General features: G+C 33.0%; 1 protein-coding gene and 1 long non-coding RNA gene across 4 annotated transcripts in view; one reads left to right on the forward strand and one right to left on the reverse strand.

The window, feature by feature from the left end:
• LOC125264767 overlaps nt 1–21,040 on the forward strand; it is a 30,760-nt gene that overhangs the window by 3,471 nt on the left and 6,249 nt on the right. Inside the window, exons 2-5 of one of the 2 annotated variants that reach the window (XR_007184118.1) lie at nt 3,879–4,032; nt 4,310–4,439; nt 4,536–4,581; nt 6,244–6,335. This is a non-coding gene — a long non-coding RNA (uncharacterized LOC125264767). The remainder of the gene's footprint in view (nt 1–3,878; nt 4,033–4,309; nt 4,440–4,535; nt 4,582–6,243; nt 6,336–21,040) is intronic. The other variant, XR_007184117.1, reaches the window with a different exon arrangement.
• pkp3b (plakophilin 3b) overlaps nt 1–21,040 on the reverse strand; it is a 32,784-nt gene that overhangs the window by 1,091 nt on the left and 10,653 nt on the right. For both annotated transcript variants that reach the window (XM_048184445.1, XM_048184444.1), the window contains 9 exons: nt 20,007–20,130; nt 9,721–9,925; nt 8,268–8,442; nt 6,610–6,727; nt 6,213–6,377; nt 4,280–4,459; nt 3,856–4,009; nt 3,221–3,416; nt 1,905–1,992 (listed from right to left, as the gene is read on the reverse strand). In XM_048184445.1, coding sequence (XP_048040402.1) covers nt 1,905–1,992; nt 3,221–3,416; nt 3,856–4,009; nt 4,280–4,459; nt 6,213–6,377; nt 6,610–6,727; nt 8,268–8,442; nt 9,721–9,925; nt 20,007–20,130 — 1,405 coding nt within the window. The remainder of the gene's footprint in view (nt 1–1,904; nt 1,993–3,220; nt 3,417–3,855; nt 4,010–4,279; nt 4,460–6,212; nt 6,378–6,609; nt 6,728–8,267; nt 8,443–9,720; nt 9,926–20,006; nt 20,131–21,040) is intronic.

Here is a 21,040-nt window from a genome sequence, read left to right on the forward strand (position 1 = left end):
AGCTGCTGAAAAATGTCCTCTTTTGAAACTTGTAACAATGAGCACTTCTGAAGAAGAATAAATCACTGGATTGCACATTTTGTGAGGTACTTGGCATTCAAACGTTTAGTTTAGACACTACTTGATATCTATGAGCGAACATCTCACTTTACTTGTATTCAGATCACAAATGAAAACTTTTAATTTTTTTCTGTACATTATTTTTATATTATATATATTTTTTTATTATTATTTATTTGTTTATTATTGTTATAATCATTTTGGATTTGTATATCATGCTGTACATTTACAAGAATGTATGATTGGTCAGTCACATACACCGATCAGGCATAACGTTATGACCACTGACAGGTGAAGTGAATAACACTGTTTATCTCTTCATCACGGCACCTGTTAGTGGGTGGGATATATTAGGCAGCAAGTGAACATTTTGTCCTCAAAGTTGATAAGCAGGAAAAATGGGCACGTGTAAGGATTTGAGTGAGTCTGACAAGGGCCAAATTGTGATGGCTAGACAACTGGGTCAGAGCATCTCCAAAACTGCAGCTCTTGTGAGGTGTTCCCTGTCTGCAGTGGTCAGTATCTATCAAAAGTGGTCCAAGGAGGAAACAGAGGTGAACCGGCGACAGGGACAGGGCTTTCCTGGGGAACACATGGCACCAGGATGCACTATGGGAAGAAGGCAAGCCGGCGGAGGCAGTGTGATGCTTTGGGCAATGTTCTGCTGGGAAACTTCTATCCATGTGGTCCTTCTGTCCATGTGGATGTTACTTTGACACGTATCACCTACCTAAGCATTGTTGCAGACCATGTACACCATTTCAAGGAAACGGTATTCCCTGGTGGCTGTGGCCTCTTTTAGCAGAATAATGTGTCCTGCCACAAAGCAAAAATGGTTCAGGAATGGTTTGAGGAGCACAACAAGTTTGAGGTGTGGACTTGGCCTCCAAATTCCCCAGATCTCAATCCAATCGAGCATCTGTGGGATGTGCTGAACAAACAAGTCCAATCCATGGAGGCCCCACCTCGCAACTTACAGGACTTGAAGGATCTGCTGCTAACATCTTGGAGCCAGATACCACAGCACACCTTCAGAGGTCTTGACGGGTCAGGGCTGTTTTGGCAGCGAAAGGGGGACCAACACAATATTAGGAAGGTGGTCATAATGTTATGCCTGATCAGTGTAAGTCAGATGGTCTCTTCCTGTATAATTGACCATTAGGCTTTAACTATTTAATACAATAGAACCACTTTGGGGAAAAATCCTTTCAGTGAGTTCAAAATCAGTTCAAATGTATCTTGTGTGATGCTAGAGAAACAATAACCTGACCAATATGGCCTTCAGCTCGAGTGTTAAATTGTTGCTTTTGTCAGAAGTTTTTGGTAGTGTGCTTGCCATCCTTACTGAGTAAATTCATTTTTGTTGTAAATATAAAGCAATATAATTTAAGGTATGAGAAAAGAAAACTCATTTTAACAGTAAAAACATAAAATACAATATGTTTGCTTTAATTAAAGTCAAGTCTGGTAATAAGTAACAGGTTGTGGGTAAATATTTTTCTAGTTCAGTTATATAACTGACTAACATGGCTGATATCACATTGGAGAGCAAAGTAATGGGCAATTGGACATCTTTACAGTATACTTAAGGAGCCATTCATACACTCTAACCGCCCATATTTATTGACTTGACATAATAAAATAGCTGACCATTGGCCAAGCAGGCTGATACTTGGTAAGCAAATGCACACAATATACATCAGTGCAAAGTCTGTATACAGTAAGGTATCCATTTTCATATCAGATTACAGAGAACAGGCCTTTTGTCACACGCCTACTACTGGCAACTCTGAACAGTAACACATTCATTTGAGCTTTTAGCTGGGTTTTATACTGAGACTCACCTGTTTGTAGTCTTTGTGAAGTTTGCTGTACTGAAACATGTTGGACAGAACCGTAGAGGCGGCCCTAGCTGCTTTCAGCTTCCCAGGACTAAGACAGAATAAGAAGGGAGCAACATGAGAAGCAATGCTGGGACATTGTGCTCTTGATTAAACAGCTAAATAATGAAACAGCATGTAGGCTATATTACAACAGTAGTGCTATGAGAACTGGTGAGTGAGTTTCAATATAAATGGGTCATTTAGAGTGCCTGAAAAAAAAAATTCTTATATCAGTTGGGTTACAGCTTAACTTTAAAGAAATTATGCTTTCTCACATTAGGTTTAAAGTAACAGGTCTGTAAGCACCATAAACATTGGGGGACCACCATGAAAGAAACTTTTTGTTTTTTTCAAAGGCCAATTCTTACACTAGCCACCCCAATCCTGAATATGTGATTAGTTTTAACATTACTAACCTTAAGCTTAATCCTAAAAGATAACCCTAAAGATAATTCTATTTTATTTCAAATGTGTTTTCTATTACAAATTAAACAGTTACAGTAAATCTATGAAAGAATTTCTTTTATTTCCCATTATCAAGTCTATTATATCAATATTCCTGAGAATAACCCAAATGTAGCATACAAACTAAAGCATTTACATTTGTGACAAGCTCTTAAATAATGCACACTATTAAAAATATTTAAAAGTGGTTGGTACAATTTAATTTTTCTGAAAGAAGTCTCTTATGTTCACCAATACTGCATTAATTAGCAAAACTGTATTAGTATGAAATATTATTAAAATTTAAAAAAATAATAAAATATAATTTTTCTATTTTAAAATGTATTTTATTATTGGTGCTCAAGAAGAATTTCTTATTATCAATGTTGCTTAGTATTTTTGTGGAAACTGTGATACATTTTTTCGGGATTCTTTGATAAATAGAAAGTTCAAAAACCACTTATTTGAAATAGAAATCTTTTGTAACAAACGTATTCACTGTCACATTTGATCAATTTAATGCAAAAAATATTAATTTATTTTGAATGTTAGTGAATGTTTAAAAATAAATAAATAAAAATCAGGAAATTTTTTGGAATCTTTAGAGGTCATTTTTGATCAAATGTTTATGACAGCCACCATTTAAATTATTATATTTTTTGAGGTTTGATGTAGAGACATATCAATGATTATATCATTAGAGAGCAGAAACTTTCAGTTTTTCAGTTCAGTGTCAAAACCAGGATTCAGAAATTATAATGTTTTTAGTTTTCATCTCTGAAACATTTCCAATATTAAAGAATAAAGCTTTAGTAGCATTGCAACTGTTTTACCTGTTGTCATGAGATGTCTTAATGCTGACCAGTTTGGGTAGTCCATCAAAGTAAGTGATATCTCTTGCAGCAAGAGAGCTTCCTGTAACCAGATTGTTGAGAACCCCACAGATGTTGACCACCACGTCACTAGAAGGTTCTTTCTGATACCCATCACTGGGGAGTTTGTTCACCAGAATATTCACCACTTTGGTAGCTATGAATAAGAAGCAAAAACAAATTTAACTGGAATTACACAAACAAAAAAAGTGAATGATATATGTGTAGTTTGATGAAGGAGGCGCCCTGTGGCCCAGCGTGGGTGGATTATAGTGAAACAGAGAGCTGAGGTCAGGGTGGGGATGAATGGGCGGCAGTACAGCGGATATTGGGAATGATACAAGTATGAGTCTGATGGGAACTGAAAAGAATGTGTGGGAGTAAAAATGTGTAAGAAATTCGTCTAAGGGGGAAAAGAGAACACTGGGCAGTGTGAAGAGTGTTTTTTATAGTTATCAGCTTGCGCAATAACTTTATGTAGCTTTTTACTGATCTCGACATTTTCTTTGCCAGAATGTTGAAATCTTGGCTGGGGTGTTTTACACAATAAAATGTAATTAAAGACAGAGAGCTGGGGCAGAAAGAGATTCACTAACCCATATCAGCTTTGTTTTTGCAGTGTCGGGAAAGGTTCCTCAGCAGACCCGTGAGAGAACGGAGCTCAGCGTCCGTAGGGCTTCGCAACAGGTCAAGAATCACCGGCAACATCCGCTCCTGCTCCAGCGCCACACGACTCAACACAGAGGCCCACTAAGAGAGAAAAAAGGAAAATGGTGAGTGAAGGAAAACAAAAGAGAAAGACAGCAATTAGTTAGACATCCAGCCAGATAAAACACAAAGAGACATAACTGAGAAATTAAAGCAATGGAAAAACAAAGAAGGGAGAACATACAGATGGAATAAGTAGGAGAGGTGAAGAAAACACTGAACTTTACAAACAGCACTAAAAGTGATAAATAAAAGAAATAAAGAGTAAATAAATATGATTAAGTCAGTGCCGTGTCAGATCTGGTATCTCACCCTGCTGTCGCCCGCTGTGATGTTCTGCAGGGCTCCCGCTGTTGCCTCACGTGTCGCTGTGCTTGTCTCGCAGCTCTGCAGGATGCGGTTGTACAGACCGACTATCTGAGGGTGCCACAGCCATTCTGCTCCCTTAGGGACTCTTGCCACTTCAGAGAAGGTGGACAGCTCTTGATTCCTCTAAAGGGACACATTATAAACTCATTAAAGACAAACAGCAGGAAGTTAACTAGATGATCTATAATTACTCTTTCAGTACGCTGCTGAGAGCACATAATTACACTAATGTTCAAAAGTTTGGGGTAAGTAAGATTTTTTTTTTTCTTTTTGAAAGACATTAATACTTTTGTTCAGTAAGGATGCATTAAATTGATCAAAAGAGAGAGTAAAGACTTTTACATTGATACAAAAAAAATACTTCTGAACTTTCTAATCCTGAAAAAATGGATCGTGGTTTCCACAAAAATCTTAAGCAGCACGATCATTCAAATTCATCAAGGACACATTAAACTGATCAACAACTTGTGACAGTATGTAGATAATAATGAAACCGCATGTAGGCTGTATTACAACAGTAGTGCTATGAGAGCTGGTGGGTGAGGTCCAATATAAATAGGTCATTTAGTGTGCCTGAAAAAATGATTTCTTATCATATCAGTTGGGTTACAGCTGAACTTTAAAGAAATTATGCTTTCTCACATTAGGTTTAAAGTAACAGGCCTATAAGCGCCATAAACATTGGGGGACCAGTGTAAAAAAAACTTTTTTTTTGTTCAAAGTCCTATTCTTACACTAGCAAGAATTGGCCTTTGAAGAAACATTAACATTATTAAAGACATTAATAATGTTAAAAACATTTCTATTTCAAATAAATGCTGTTCTTTTGAACTTTCTATTAATCAAAGAATCTAGAAATGTTTAACCTAATCAGAATAACAGGATGTTCATGTGACTGGACTGGAGTAATGATGCTGAAAATTCACATGAATAAATTATATATTTTTTTAAAAATATTAAAGGGTTAGTTCAACCAAAAATGAAATTTCTGTCATTAATCACTCACCCTCATGTCGTTCCACACCCGTAAGACCTCCGTTCATCTTCGGAACACAAATTAAGATATTTTTGATGAAATCGGAGAGCTTTTTCTCTTCTCTTCCCTGTCAGTCTCCTACGCAGTAAGCACAGTACAGGCTTCTGTGTTTATGTCCGAATGCCGGCTCAGTATTGGCCGATGCTGTTCACGTAAGGAGCACGACGCATGTGTGTGATGCATACTGAGTCTGCGTTCAATAATGTCAACTGCACAGAAGAGTGACATGGAAGAGAAGAGATTGTTGAATAGTTGAATAGTTGTTTTTGTTTTGTTTTTAAGCACAAAAAGTATTCTTGTTGCTTCATAAAATTAAGCTTTAACCACTGCAGTCACATGGACTGTTGTAACGATGTCTTTTGTACCTTTCTGGGCCTTGGCAGTGGTGGTTAAATTGCTGTCTATGGAGGAGTCAGAGCTCAAAAAATATCAATTTTGTGTTCCGAAGATGAACGAAGGTCTTATGGGTTTGGAACGACATGAGGGTGAGTAATTAATGACATAATTTTCATTTCGGAGTGAACTAACCCTTTAAAAAAATTTTAAAAACAATATTAATATTTTACAGCATTTCTGATCAAATAAATGGAGCCTTGGTAAGCATAGGAGACTTCTTTAAAAAACAAACAAAAAAAATCTTACTGACCCCAAACAATAGCGTATGTATTATTATCACTATACTGTATATACAAAGAATATCCTATTTTGAAACAAGTCTGCAAATAAGTTCAGGAAATATCTGATTAAGTTTGGGAAAAATAATATATGAACAATATTAAATATAATTTGTGTAGGAGAGAAAGGACAATAATATTGCATATATATGGATGAGTGACTGACATCTTTTGCTTTCTTGCTCTGTGGTGTGAAGCAGCTGATGGGGTCATTGTGCCGCGTGTCCTGTGCTCGAGTGGGTCCTTCCAGACGCATCTGAACTGAAGCAGGGATCTCAGAGTACAGCTGGTACGACAGGTTGCGCAGGACACATACACAGTTTTCTACACCCTGGAGGCACAGAAGTATAGAATTAGGATTTCAAACGGTTTTGGAAATGATGTTGTAGATTATAGCAACAGATGTTCCTGAATTAATACTGATTTAATAAGAATAGTTTTCTAATTTCCATCTGAAAATGGATCTAGAATGCTTTTCACTTTGTAAATGCCACTCTATCGCACCGGCTCAAGGCTAGCATATTAGCAAGCACAACGTTTGAATGTTGATTCTCAGGTCTGACCTTGTCGTCCACTTTCCCCTCCTGGAGGGAGTTTTCGATGTATCCGACCAGAGAGTCTACCAGCCCCCGAGTTTCCCGCATCTGCTGCCTGGTTCTTTCATTTACTGAGCTCAGGTTCCTTTTGAATACATATTAATGGGTGATGTTAACATGTCAAGTTTTTTTTTTTCATGCATTTGTGTTGAAATATTTAAAGGTGCCGTAGAACGTCTTTTTAAAAGATGTAATATAAGTCTAAGGTGTCCCCTGAATGTGTCTGTGAAGTTTCAGCTCAAAATACCCCATAGATTTTTTTTAACTGCCTATTTTGGGGCATCATTAGAAATTCAGGCTGCGGCCCCTTTAAATGCTCGCGCTCCCCGCCCCCAGAGCTCGCGCTTGCCTTAAACAGCATAAACAAAGTTCACACAGCTAATATAACCCTCAAAACGGATCTTTACAAAGTGTTCATCATGCAGCATGTCTAATCGCGTAAGTATGGTATTTATTTTGATGTTTACATTGATTCTGAATGAGTTTGATGGTGCTCCGTGGCTAAAGCTAACATTACACACTATTGGAGAGATTTATAAAGAATGAAGATGTGTTTATGAATTATACAGACTGCAAGTGTTTAAAAAATGAAAATAACGACAGTCTTGTCTCCGTGAATACAGTAAGAAACGATGGTAACTTTAACCACATTTAACAGTACATTAGCAACATGCTAATGAAACATTTAGAAAGACAATTTACAAATATCACTAAAAATATCATGTTATCATGGATCATTTTTTACTATTGTTCTTGCTTGCTTACCTAGTCTGATGATTCAGCTGTGCACAGATCCAGACGTTAATACTGGCTGCCCTTGTGTAATGCCTTTGAACATGAGCTGGCATATGCAAATATTGGGGGCGTACATATTAATGATCCCGACTGTTACGTAACAGTTGGTGTTATGTTGAGATTCGCCTGTTTTTCGGAGGTCTTTTAAACAAATGAGATTTATATAAGAAGGAGGAAACAATGGTGTTTGAGACTCACTGTATGTCATTTCTATGTACTGAACTCTTGTTATTCAACTATGCCAAGGTAAATTAAGTTTTTAATTCTAGGGCACCTTTAAAGCAGGTTAATCTTTATTGTGTCTACAAATCTTTCCAGCTGAAAATCTGATACATTGTATAATCTTTGTCTGGTGTCTTTTACAACTTGCAAATTACAAACACAATTCCAACCAGTCATAAACATTCAGATTTGTGATTGTTACCCAATGAAAGCATAAAAGTGATGGTGTGTACAGTGTGTCTGTGGATCAGTGTCAGAACCGAAGTCTTTATTTTAATTTGCATTATTTCTGGTAGTTTTTAATCAAATAAACAAGTACCTGACAGAATGGACAATATCAGGTATAGCCCTATAATATGATACTATGAAATATACAATATATAATTTCATGCAATGTTTTTTTATGTTAAAAAAGAGGCATTCATTATGGATACATTTTACACCCCCACATTTTAAATATCTCAGACTAGTTACTATATTTATTTACATTTTTGCCCCATGCTTTGGTTAATTTTTGACCATGCTGTGCATGCATGTGTATAGGTATGCATGCAGGTATTAGAACATGAATACATTTAAATACAGGCATGTATATGTGATGGCTGTACCTGAGGCAGCCTGTGGTGTTGTAGAATATATCAGCCTCAGACGCGCTCTGTTGAATGACACCAGCATCTCCTCCTCCAGACAGAGGCACCAGCACTCTTTCCGTCAGCTCAGACAAACTCTCTCTGGCCAGCCTCTCCTTCAGACTGTCTTTAGAAGACAGGTTCCACAAAATGCCTACAGAAGAGAGAGAGAGAATTTTGTGAAAGACACTCTCTTTACCTTTTTACCCATAAATATAATATACATTCACACTTGCTGATGAAGTATAACTAATATATTATATTGTAGTTAATAACTTTTTTAAAAAATCTTATCTTCCACTACAGTATACTTTGTATGAACTCGAATATGTGTTGCATCCCCAAAAAAAAGCATGATATCCCGCCCTCCCTTCACAACGCTCTCTGTAGCCACACCTCCTTCAAAACACATGGCAGATTCTGCAAATTGTCACGAGAGACAGCGTTAAATTACCTCATGTCTCAAAGCACATAACAATACAATAATAATGAATGTAAACAACTTGTACCACCTGACTGCTGCAGATTCATTTCAGCGTTGATAATTCGGCGTCAAATATTTGTCTCGTGACATTCATTTATGAATTACATGAATCATGAATCACGCATATTTTCAATTCAAAATGGCGAATTTTTTACAAAAAGTTGAGTTTGCATCACTACAGAGTTTATTACTGTTGTTCGCTGTACATTTCTATTGTAAAACATTTGTCTACTAATACTTATATCTACTTATATCTTTCCACAAACTCTCATTGCATTGTGACAGTGACAGTAAGACCCGCCTTCTTTGATTTGAAGATCATTTTGACATTGAAAAGCAGTGTTAGACCACTGAGGTAGAGCAGCCTAAAAATGTAATCAGCCTAAAACTCAAAACTTCAACATCTTTGTAAAAAAACTTTGTACATTTAGAGTCTGAATTCTTCATTGTGTATGTAATGGTTGTTTAGTACACAGATCGCTAAGCTGCTAGAGTCTTGTGAGGTTTTAAACTCATCACAAATAAGAGTACAAGTCATAAAATGTCACTAAGAGATCTGGCAACCCTGAGTCCCGCAGGAAAGAATGTCAAGGATTGTTTACTAAGTGAGTGTGAGTGTGTGAGGGGGTGGGGGTGATAGCAGAGCTCACAAAGCACAAAGGCCTCTGGGAGTCTACTTCCCACTGCATCTGAGACTTGGAGTAATTCCAGGTAACAGCCAGACCGTTTTTTCTTTTATGCTCTCTCTCTCTGTGTTTCTCTGAATATGCTCGCTGCCTAACTTAACTCTCCACCTGTCTGCACTGACAAATCTGCTCTAAATTGACATCTAAAAATCACCTGACCTGGTGGACTTTTGCACTAAATCAATATTGATATACTGCCATTCTTTATTTCCAAATTAAAGTTCATAGTCCAAAACACTTGGCAAAACGCAAACATACGTACCTGTGATGTTTTTGCGTAGTTCATCATCTGGTTCTCTTAAAGCACCAATTAGTTTGCTAATGCCACCGGCTTCAATAAGTGCTGCCTTGTTGTCCATATTCTCATAGATGAGGTTGCGTGTAGCACCTGTCGCATAGCGCTGCACCTCCTGGTTCTCACTGCTGAACAGCTGTACTAATGCTGAAATGCCCTTCAAACTGCGCACCTGTGGAAGAATAAAACATCTGGTTTAGTTTAGCAAGAAAGAAATATCATTTTTTAATCAGTTCATTACTTATATTGATTCCTAAATGATCCCATGTCTCTGAATCGTATTTCTGTGCTTCACAGTTAGCAGATAAAAATAGTTAATCTTTTCCAGCCCGACATGGCAACCTGCTAAGACATCTGTCTATGTTTTGCCATGATGTGCTCTCAGGCGGAATGTTCTGCTCCCTGAGGTTCAGGATAAAGATTAAGGGCAGGGTGAAGGTATTCTCTCCATCTGGCTTGAGTATAAAATTTAACAATAGTGAAGAAAAAGCAGCTTAGCCTAGAGCTTGACCATGATCAATCAACTATGCGAATAAAAATTTAGCTGACATCTAAAAGGGCCAGTAGATTTTTTTTAAGCAAACTTAACATAATTTACTTATTTATTGTAAAGCTCTCTCATTGACTTATTTTTCCCTTAACTATATATAAAAAAAAAAAAAAAAACGTGGTTTATTTTTATAGACTTTGAAAGGGTTTTTAGTCATTGTCATGTAAAAAAAAATATCTTGCAATTTTTACTTTTTTTCACAGGTGCAAGTTTTTATCTCACAATCAGGATTTTTTCTCAGAATTTTGAGTTATAATCTTGTAATTGAGAGAAAGATAGTCAGAATTGTGAGTTATAATTTTATAATTGAGAGAAAGAAAGTCAGAAATGTGAGTTATAATCTTGGAATTGTGACAAATAAAGTTAGAATTGTGAGTTATAACCTTGGAATTGTGACAAATAAAGTTAGAATTGTGAGTTATAATCTTGGAATTGAGAGAAATAAAGTTAGAATTGTGAGTTATAATCTTGGGATTGAGAGAAATAAAGTCAGAATTGTGAGTTATAATCTTGGAATTGAGAGAAAGAAAGTCAGAATTGTGAGTTATAATCTTGGAATTGAGAGAAATAAAGTCAGAATTGTGAGTTATAATCTTGGAATTGTGACAAATAAAGTCAGAATTGTGAGTTATAATCTTGGAATTGAGAGAAATAAAGTCAGAATTGTGAGTTATAATCTTGGAATTGAGAGAAAGAAAGTCAGAATTGTGAGTTATAATCTTGAAATTGTGACAAATAAAGTCAGAATTGTGAGTTATAATCTTGAAATTGTGACAAATAAAGTCAGAATTGTGAGTTATAATCTTGGAATTGAGAGAAAGAAAGTCAGAATTGTGAGTTATAATCTTAGAATTGAGAGAAATAAAGTCAGAATTGTGAGTTATAATCTTGAAATTGAGAGAAATAAAGTCAGAATTTTGAGTTATAATCTTGTAATTGAGAGAAAGATAGTCAGAATTGTGAGTTATAATTTTATAATTGAGAGAAAGAAAGTCAGAATTGTGAGTTATAATTTTGGAATTTTGAGAAAGAGTCAGAACTGTGAGTTATAATCTTGGAATTGTGACAAATAAAGTTAGAATTGTGAGTTATAACCTTGGAATTGTGACAAATAAAGTTAGAATTGTGAGTTATAATCTTGGAATTGAGAGAAATAAAGTCAGAATTGTGAGTTATAATCTTGGAATTGAGAGAAAGAAAGTCAGAATTGTGAGTTATAATCTTGGAATTGAGAGAAAGAAAGTCAGAATTGTGAGTTATAATCTTGAAATTGTGACAAATAAAGTCAGAATTGTGAGTTATAATCTTGGAATTGAGAGAAATAAAGTCAGAATTGTGAGTTATAATCTTGGAATTGAGAGAAATAAAGTCAGAATTGTGAGTTATAATCTTGAAATTGTGACAAATAAAGTCAGAATTGTGAGTTATAATCTTGGAATTGAGAGAAAGAAAGTCAGAATTGTGAGTTATAATCTTAGAATTGAGAGAAAGAAAGTCAGAATTGTAATCTTGAAATTGAAAGTCAGAATTGTGAGTTATAATCTTGGAATTGTGACAAATAAAGTCAGAATTGTGAGTTATAATCTTGGAATTATGACAAATAAAGTCAGAATTGTGAGTTATAATCTTGGAATTATGACAAATAAAGTCAGAATTGTGAGTTATAATCTTGGAATTATGACAAATAAAGTCAGAATTGTGAGTTATAATCTTGGAATTGAGAGAAATAAAGTCAGACTTGTGAGTTATAATCTTGGAATTGAGAGAAATAAAGTCAGAATTGTGAGTTATAATCTTGAAATTGTGACAAATAAAGTCAGAATTGTGAGTTATAATCTTGGAATTGAGAGAAAGAAAGTCAGAATTTTGAGTTATAATCTTAGAATTGAGAGAAAGAAAGTCAGAATTGTAATCTTGAAATTGAAAGTCAGAATTGTGAGTTATAATCTTGGAATTGTGACAAATAAAGTCAGAATTGTGAGTTATAATCTTGGAATTATGACAAATAAAGTCAGAATTGTGAGTTATAATCTTGGAATTATGACAAATAAAGTCAGAATTGTGAGTTATAATCTTGGAATTATGACAAATAAAGTCAGAATTGTGAGTTATAATCTTGGAATTGTGACAAAGTCAGAATTGTGAGTTATAATCTTGAAATTGTGACAAATAAAGTCATAATTGTTAGTTATAATCTTGAAATTGTGACAAATAAAGTCAGAATTGTGAGTTATAATCTTGGAATTGTGACAAATAAAGTCAGAATTGTGAGTTATAATCTTGAAATTGTGACAAATAAAGTCATAATTGTTAGTTATAATCTTGAAATTGTGACAAATAAAGTCAGAATTGTGAGTTATAATCTTGGAATTATGACAAATAAAGTCAGAATTGTGAGTTATAATCTTGGAATTATGACAAATAAAGTCAGAATTGTGAGTTATAATCTTGGAATTGTGACAAATAAAGTCAGAATTGTGAGTTATAATCTTGGAATTATGACAAATAAAGTCAGAATTGTGAGTTATAATCTTGGAATTGAGAGAAATAAAGTCAGAATTGTGAGTTATAATCTTGGAATTGAGAGAAAGAAAGTCAGAATTGTGAGTTATAATCTTGAAATTGTGACAAATAAAGTCAGAATTGTGAGTTATAATCTTGAAATTGTGACAAATAAAGTCAGAATTGTGAGTTATAATCTTGGAATTGAGAGAAAGAAAGTCAGAATTGTGAGTTATAATCTTAGAATTGAGAGAAATAAAGTCAGAATTGTGAGTTATAATCTTGAAATTGAGAGAAATAAAGTCAGAATTTTGAGTTATAATCTTGTAATTGAGAGAAAGATAGTCAGAATTGTGAGTTATAATTTTATAATTGAGAGAAAGAAAGTCAGAATTGTGAGTTATAATTTTGGAATTTTGAGAAAGAGTCAGAACTGTGAGTTATAATCTTGGAATTGTGACAAATAAAGTTAGAATTGTGAGTTATAACCTTGGAATTGTGACAAATAAAGTTAGAATTGTGAGTTATAATCTTGGAATTGAGAGAAATAAAGTCAGAATTGTGAGTTATAATCTTGGAATTGAGAGAAATAAAGTCAGAATTGTGAGTTATAATCTTGGAATTGAGAGAAAGAAAGTCAGAATTGTGAGTTATAATCTTGGAATTGAGAGAAAGAAAGTCAGAATTGTGAGTTATAATCTTGAAATTGTGACAAATAAAGTCAGAATTGTGAGTTATAATCTTGGAATTGAGAGAAATAAAGTCAGAATTGTGAGTTATAATCTTGGAATTGAGAGAAATAAAGTCAGAATTGTGAGTTATAATCTTGAAATTGTGACAAATAAAGTCAGAATTGTGAGTTATAATCTTGGAATTGAGAGAAAGAAAGTCAGAATTGTGAGTTATAATCTTAGAATTGAGAGAAAGAAAGTCAGAATTGTAATCTTGAAATTGAAAGTCAGAATTGTGAGTTATAATCTTGGAATTGTGACAAATAAAGTCAGAATTGTGAGTTATAATCTTGGAATTATGACAAATAAAGTCAGAATTGTGAGTTATAATCTTGGAATTATGACAAATAAAGTCAGAATTGTGAGTTATAATCTTGGAATTATGACAAATAAAGTCAGAATTGTGAGTTATAATCTTGGAATTGAGAGAAATAAAGTCAGAATTGTGAGTTATAATCTTGGAATTGAGAGAAATAAAGTCAGAATTGTGAGTTATAATCTTGAAATTGTGACAAATAAAGTCAGAATTGTGAGTTATAATCTTGGAATTGAGAGAAAGAAAGTCAGAACTTGTGAGTTATAATCTTAGAATTGAGAGAAAGAAAGTCAGAATTGTAATCTTGAAATTGAAAGTCAGAATTGTGAGTTATAATCTTGGAATTGTGACAAATAAAGTCAGAATTGTGAGTTATAATCTTGGAATTATGACAAATAAAGTCAGAATTGTGAGTTATAATCTTGGAATTATGACAAATAAAGTCAGAATTGTGAGTTATAATCTTGGAATTATGACAAATAAAGTCAGAATTGTGAGTTATAATCTTGGAATTGTGACAGTCAGAATTGTGAGTTATAATCTTGGAATTATGACAAATAAAGTCAGAATTGTGAGTTATAATCTTGGAATTATGACAAATAAAGTCAGAATTGTGAGTTATAATCTTGGAATTGAGAGAAATAAAGTCATAATTGTGAGTTATAATCTTGAAATTGTGACAAATAAAGTCATAATTGTGAGTTATAATCTTGAAATTGTGACAAATAAAGTCAGAATTGTGAGTTATAATCTTGGAATTGTGACAAATAAAGTTAGAATTGTGAGTTATAATCTTGGAATTGAGAGAAATAAAGTCAGAATTGTGAGTTATAATCTTGGAATTGAGAGAAATAAAGTCAGAATTGTGAGTTATAATCTTGGAATTGAGAGAAAGAAAGTCAGAATTGTGAGTTATAATCTTGGAATTGAGAGAAAGAAAGTCAGAATTGTGAGTTATAATCTTGAAATTGTGACAAATAAAGTCAGAATTGTAATCTTGAAATTGAAAGTCAGAATTGTGAGTTATAATCTTGGAATTGTGACAAATAAAGTCAGAATTGTGAGTTATAATCTTGGAATTATGACAAATAAAGTCAGAATTGTGAGTTATAATCTTGGAATTATGACAAATAAAGTCAGAATTGTGAGTTATAATCTTGGAATTGTGACAAAGAAAGTCAGAATTGTGAGTTATAATCTTGGAATTGAGAGAAAGAAAGTCAGAATTGTGAGTTATAATCTTGGAATTGAGAGAAAGAAAGTCAGAATTGTGAGTTATAATCTTGAAATTGTGACAAATAAAGTCAGAATTGTGAGTTATAATCTTGAAATTGTGACAAATAAAGTCAGAATTGTGAGTTATAATCTTGGAATTGAGAGAAAGAAAGTCAGAATTGTGAGTTATAATCTTAGAATTGAGAGAAATAAAGTCAGAATTGTGAGTTATAATCTTGAAATTGAGAGAAATAAAGTCAGAATTTTGAGTTATAATCTTGTAATTGAGAGAAAGATAGTCAGAATTGTGAGTTATAATTTTATAATTGAGAGAAAGAAAGTCAGAATTGTGAGTTATAATTTTGGAATTTTGAGAAAGAGTCAGAACTGTGAGTTATAATCTTGGAATTGTGACAAATAAAGTTAGAATTGTGAGTTATAACCTTGGAATTGTGACAAATAAAGTTAGAATTGTGAGTTATAATCTTGGAATTGAGAGAAATAAAGTCAGAATTGTGAGTTATAATCTTGGAATTGAGAGAAATAAAGTCAGAATTGTGAGTTATAATCTTGGAATTGAGAGAAAGAAAGTCAGAATTGTGAGTTATAATCTTGGAATTGAGAGAAAGAAAGTCAGAATTGTGAGTTATAATCTTGAAATTGTGACAAATAAAGTCAGAATTGTGAGTTATAATCTTGGAATTGAGAGAAATAAAGTCAGAATTGTGAGTTATAATCTTGGAATTGAGAGAAATAAAGTCAGAATTGTGAGTTATAATCTTGAAATTGTGACAAATAAAGTCAGAATTGTGAGTTATAATCTTGGAATTGAGAGAAAGAAAGTCAGAATTGTGAGTTATAATCTTAGAATTGAGAGAAAGAAAGTCAGAATTGTAATCTTGAAATTGAAAGTCAGAATTGTGAGTTATAATCTTGGAATTGTGACAAATAAAGTCAGAATTGTGAGTTATAATCTTGGAATTATGACAAATAAAGTCAGAATTGTGAGTTATAATCTTGGAATTATGACAAATAAAGTCAGAATTGTGAGTTATAATCTTGGAATTGAGAGAAATAAAGTCAGAATTGTGAGTTATAATCTTGGAATTGAGAGAAATAAAGTCAGAATTGTGAGTTATAATCTTGGAATTGTGACAAATAAAGTCAGAATTGTGAGTTATAATCTTGGAATTGAGAGAAAGAAAGTCAGAATTGTGAGTTATAATCTTAGAATTGAGAGAAAGAAAGTCAGAATTGTAATCTTGAAATTGAAAGTCAGAATTGTGAGTTATAATCTTGGAATTGTGACAAATAAAGTCAGAATTGTGAGTTATAATCTTGGAATTATGACAAATAAAGTCAGAATTGTGAGTTATAATCTTGGAATTATGACAAATAAAGTCAGAATTGTGAGTTATAATCTTGGAATTATGACAAATAAAGTCAGAATTGTGAGTTATAATCTTGGAATTGTGACAAAGTCAGAATTGTGAGTTATAATCTTGAAATTGTGACAAATAAAGTCATGAATTGTTAGTTATAATCTTGAAATTGTGACAAATAAAGTCAGAATTGTGAGTTATAATCTTGGAATTGTGACAAATAAAGTCAGAATTGTGAGTTATAATCTTGGAATTATGACAAATAAAGTCAGAATTGTGAGTTATAATCTTGGAATTATGACAAATAAAGTCAGAATTGTGAGTTATAATCTTGGAATTATGACAAATAAAGTCAGAATTGTGAGTTATAATCTTGGAATTGAGAGAAATAAAGTCAGAATTGTGAGTTATAATCTTGAAATTGTGACAAATAAAGTCATAATTGTTAGTTATAATCTTGAAATTGTGACAAATAAAGTCAGAATTGTGAGTTATAATCTTGGAATTGTGACAAATAAAGTTAGAATTGTGAGTTATAATCTTGGAATTGAGAGAAATAAAGTCAGAATTGTGAGTTATAATCTTGGAATTGAGAGAAATAAAGTCAGAATTGTGAGTTATAATCTTGGAATTGAGAGAAATAAAGTCAGAATTGTGAGTTATAATCTTGGAATTGAGAGAAAGAAAGTCAGAATTGTGAGTTATAATCTTGAAATTGTGACAAATAAAGTCAGAATTGTAATCTTGAAATTGAAAGTCAGAATTGTGAGTTATAATCTTGGAATTGTGACAAATAAAGTCAGAATTGTGAGTTATAATCTTGGAATTATGACAAATAAAGTCAGAATTGTGAGTTATAATCTTGGAATTATGACAAATAAAGTCAGAATTGTGAGTTATAATCTTGGAATTGTGACAAAGAAAGTCAGAATTGTGAGTTATAATCTTGGAATTGAGAGAAAGAAAGTCAGAATTGTGAGTTATAATCTTGGAATTGAGAGAAAGAAAGTCAGAATTGTGAGTTATAATCTTGAAATTGTGACAAATAAAGTCAGAATTGTGAGTTATAATCTTAGAATTGAGAGAAAGAAAGTCAGAATTGTGAGTTATAATATTGGAATTGAGAGAAAGAAAGTCAGAATTGTGAGTTATAATCTTAGAATTGAGAGAAAGAAAGTCAGAATTGTGAGTTATAATATTGGAATTGAGAGAAAGAAAGTCAGAATTGTGAGTTATAATCTTAGAATTGAGAGAAAGAAAGTCAGAATTGTGAGTTATAATCTTGGAATTGAGCGAAAGAAAGTCAGAATTGTGAGTTATAATCTTGGAATTGAGCGAAAGAAAGTCAGAATTGTGAGTTATAATCTTGGAATTGAGACAAAATCAGAATTGTGAGTTATAATCTTGGAATTGAGAGAAAGAAAGTCAGAATTGTGAGTTATAATCTTGGAATTGAGAGAAAGAAAGTCAGAATTGTGAGTTATAATCTTGGAATTGAGAGAAAGAAAGTCAGAATTGAGAGTTATAATCTTGGAATTGAGCGAAAGAAAGTCAGAATTGTGAGTTATAATCTTGGAATTGAGCGAAAGAAAGTCAGAATTGTGAGTTATAATCTTGGAATTGAGAGAAAGAAAGTCAGAATTGAGAGTTATAATCTTGGAATTGAGAGAAAGAAAGTCAGAATTGTGAGTTATAATCTTGGAATTGAGCGAAAGAAAGTCAGAATTGTGAGTTATAATTTTGGAATTGAGACAAAATCAGAATTGTGAGTTATAATCTTGGAATTGAGAGAAAGAAAGTCAGAATTGTGAGTTATAATCTTGGAATTGAGAGAAAGAAAGTCAGAATTGTGAGTTATAATCTTGGAATTGAGAGAAAGAAAGTCAGAATTGAGAGTTATAATCTTGGAATTGAGCGAAAGAAAGTCAGAATTGTGAGTTATAATCTTGGAATTGAGCGAAAGAAAGTCAGAATTGTGAGTTATAATCTTGGAATTGAGAGAAAGAAAGTCAGAATTGAGAGTTATAATCTTGGAATTGAGAGAAAGAAAGTCAGAATTGTGAGTTATAATCTTGGAATTGAGAGAAAGAAAGTCAGAATTGAGAGTTATAATCTTGGAATTGAGCGAAAGAAAGTCAGAATTGTGAGTTATAATCTTGGAATTGAGACAAAATCAGAATTGTGAGTTATAATCTTGGAATTGAGAGAAAGAAAGTCAGAATTGTGAGTTTTAATCCTTGGAATTGAGACAAAGTCAGAATTGTGAGTTATAATCTTGAAATTGAGAGAAAGAAAGCCAGAATTGTGAGTTATAATCTTGAAATTGAGACAATGTCAGAATTGTGAGTTATAATCTTGGAATTGAGACAAAGTCAGAATTGTGAGTTATAATCTTGGAATTGTGACAAAGTCAGAATTGTGAGTTATAATCTTAGAATTGAGAGAAAGAAAGTCAGAATTGTGAGTTATAATCTTGGAATTGAAAGAAATAAAGAAAGTCAGAATTGTGAGTTATAATCTTGAAATTGAGAGAAAGTCAGAATTGTGAGTTATAATCTTAGAATTGAGAGAAATAAAGTCAGAATTGTGAGTTATAATCTTGAAATTGAGAGAAATAAAGAAAGTCAGAATTGTGAGTTATAATCTTAGAATTGAGAGAAAGAAAGTCAGAATTGTGAGTTATAATCTTGAAATTGAGAGAAAGTCAGAATTGTGAGTTATAATCTTGGAATTGTGAGAAAGTCAGAATTGTGAGTTATAATCTTGGAATTGTGAGAAAGTCAGAATTGTGAGTTATAATCTTGAAATTGAGAGAAAGTCAGAATTGTGAGTTATAATCTTGAAATTGAGAGAAAGTCAGAATTGTGAGTTATAATCTTGGAATTGTGAGAAAGTCAGAATTGTGAGAAATAAGCTCGCAACTACAATAAGAAAAGTCAGAATTGTGAATAAAAAGTAGCAATTATCTTCATTATTTTTTATTCCGTGGCGGAAAAAAGCTGTCATTTTGTCTACTCGACCACTCGAGTTTTCACCTGTGCTGTTTTTAAAATGATTGGTTTTTGTGCTTATGTATCAGTCATTGGTCACTGACCATGTCTGTTTCTTCAGTGTCTCGCAGAATGAGCTTTGCACTTTTTAAGATGGTGTATAAAGTTCAAAAAAGTTCGACTTTAAAAAAACGTCACTAGACCCTGGAATTCTGTTCCTGTCGGATGCACTTCATCTGGCTGTTTTTGAAAGGAAGAACACATCCTGTGTTTACGCCCTCTAATCCTGTCCAAAAGGAGCTCTGTTGCTGCCCAGGACTAAAAGTCACCATGTACAACACTTGCAAATTCTGCTCTGGTTGGACTCCAAAGTACCAGAAAATATAACACCATAAATAATCACAAAATTAAAAATATGATCTCACTTTGTTGTTGATTGAAATAAAAGTTGCAAGTGGATATCCCAAGATTTTCCTTAGTTCTTGCATCATATTTGTTATTTCCATAGTGCCCATTGTTTCAGATGTTTACTGCTGAACTAATATAATGTTTTTGTATTGTTTTTACCATGGTCTTGGCTTCATTGCTGTGGTAACACTGATGCTGTATGTAGGCTGCTCCCAACATCTGCATGGCAACATCAGTGGAAGAGAGGTAACTGACTGCCGTAGTCATGTCCAGGTTATGGATTCTGCTCATTCACACAAACAAAATGGAAAATGTGTTATAAAAATATAATATGCTTAAAATAAGTCATACAATAATATGTTTAAACACAAATATAATATTTAATTTATAAGTCTAATACACTACTATTCAAAAGTTTAGGTAAATAAGAGTAAGGTTTTTTTTTTTTTTTTAAAGAAACTCTTATTCAGCAAGTATGCATTAAGTTGACAGTAGACTTTTACAGTACAATGTTACAAATGATTTATATTTTAAATAAATACTGTTCTTGTAAACTTTCTATTCATCAAAGGATCCAGAAAAAAATTTATCATGGTTCCCACAGAAAACATTAAGTGGCACAACTGTTTTCAACATTGATGATAAAATGTTGAAATGTTTCTTGAAAAATAAATAAACAAATAAATTCAGCCTTGGTGAGCATAATAGACTTTTTTTTTGAAGAATCATAACAATCCCAAATTTTTGAACAGCAGTGTGTTAAGATTTGCTAATAACTGATGATATATCAAGTGTTAAAGGGTTAGTTCACCCAAAAATGAAATTTCTGTCATTAATTACTCACCCTCATGTCGTTCCACACCCTTAAGACCTTCGGTCATATTCAGAACACAAATTAAGATATTTTTGATGAAATTGAGAGGTATATGACTCAGCAATATAATCAACACTTTCAAGGTCCAGAAAGGTACTGTTTTGTTAAACAACTGTATTGTTAAAACAGTTGAAGTGACTGCAGTGTTTCAACCTTAATTTTAGGAAGTGACGAGAACACTTTTTGTGCGCAAAAACAAGGCAAAAATAATGACTTTATTCAACAATATCTTCTCTTCCCTGTCATTATCCTTAAGCATAGTGCAGGCTTCCATGTTTACGTACGTTACGGCTCAGTATTGGCCAAAGCTGTACATGCG

Source organism: Megalobrama amblycephala, linkage group LG3, assembly GCF_018812025.1.
Source record: "Megalobrama amblycephala isolate DHTTF-2021 linkage group LG3, ASM1881202v1, whole genome shotgun sequence".
NCBI classification, from domain to species: Eukaryota; Metazoa; Chordata; class Actinopteri; order Cypriniformes; family Xenocyprididae; genus Megalobrama; species Megalobrama amblycephala.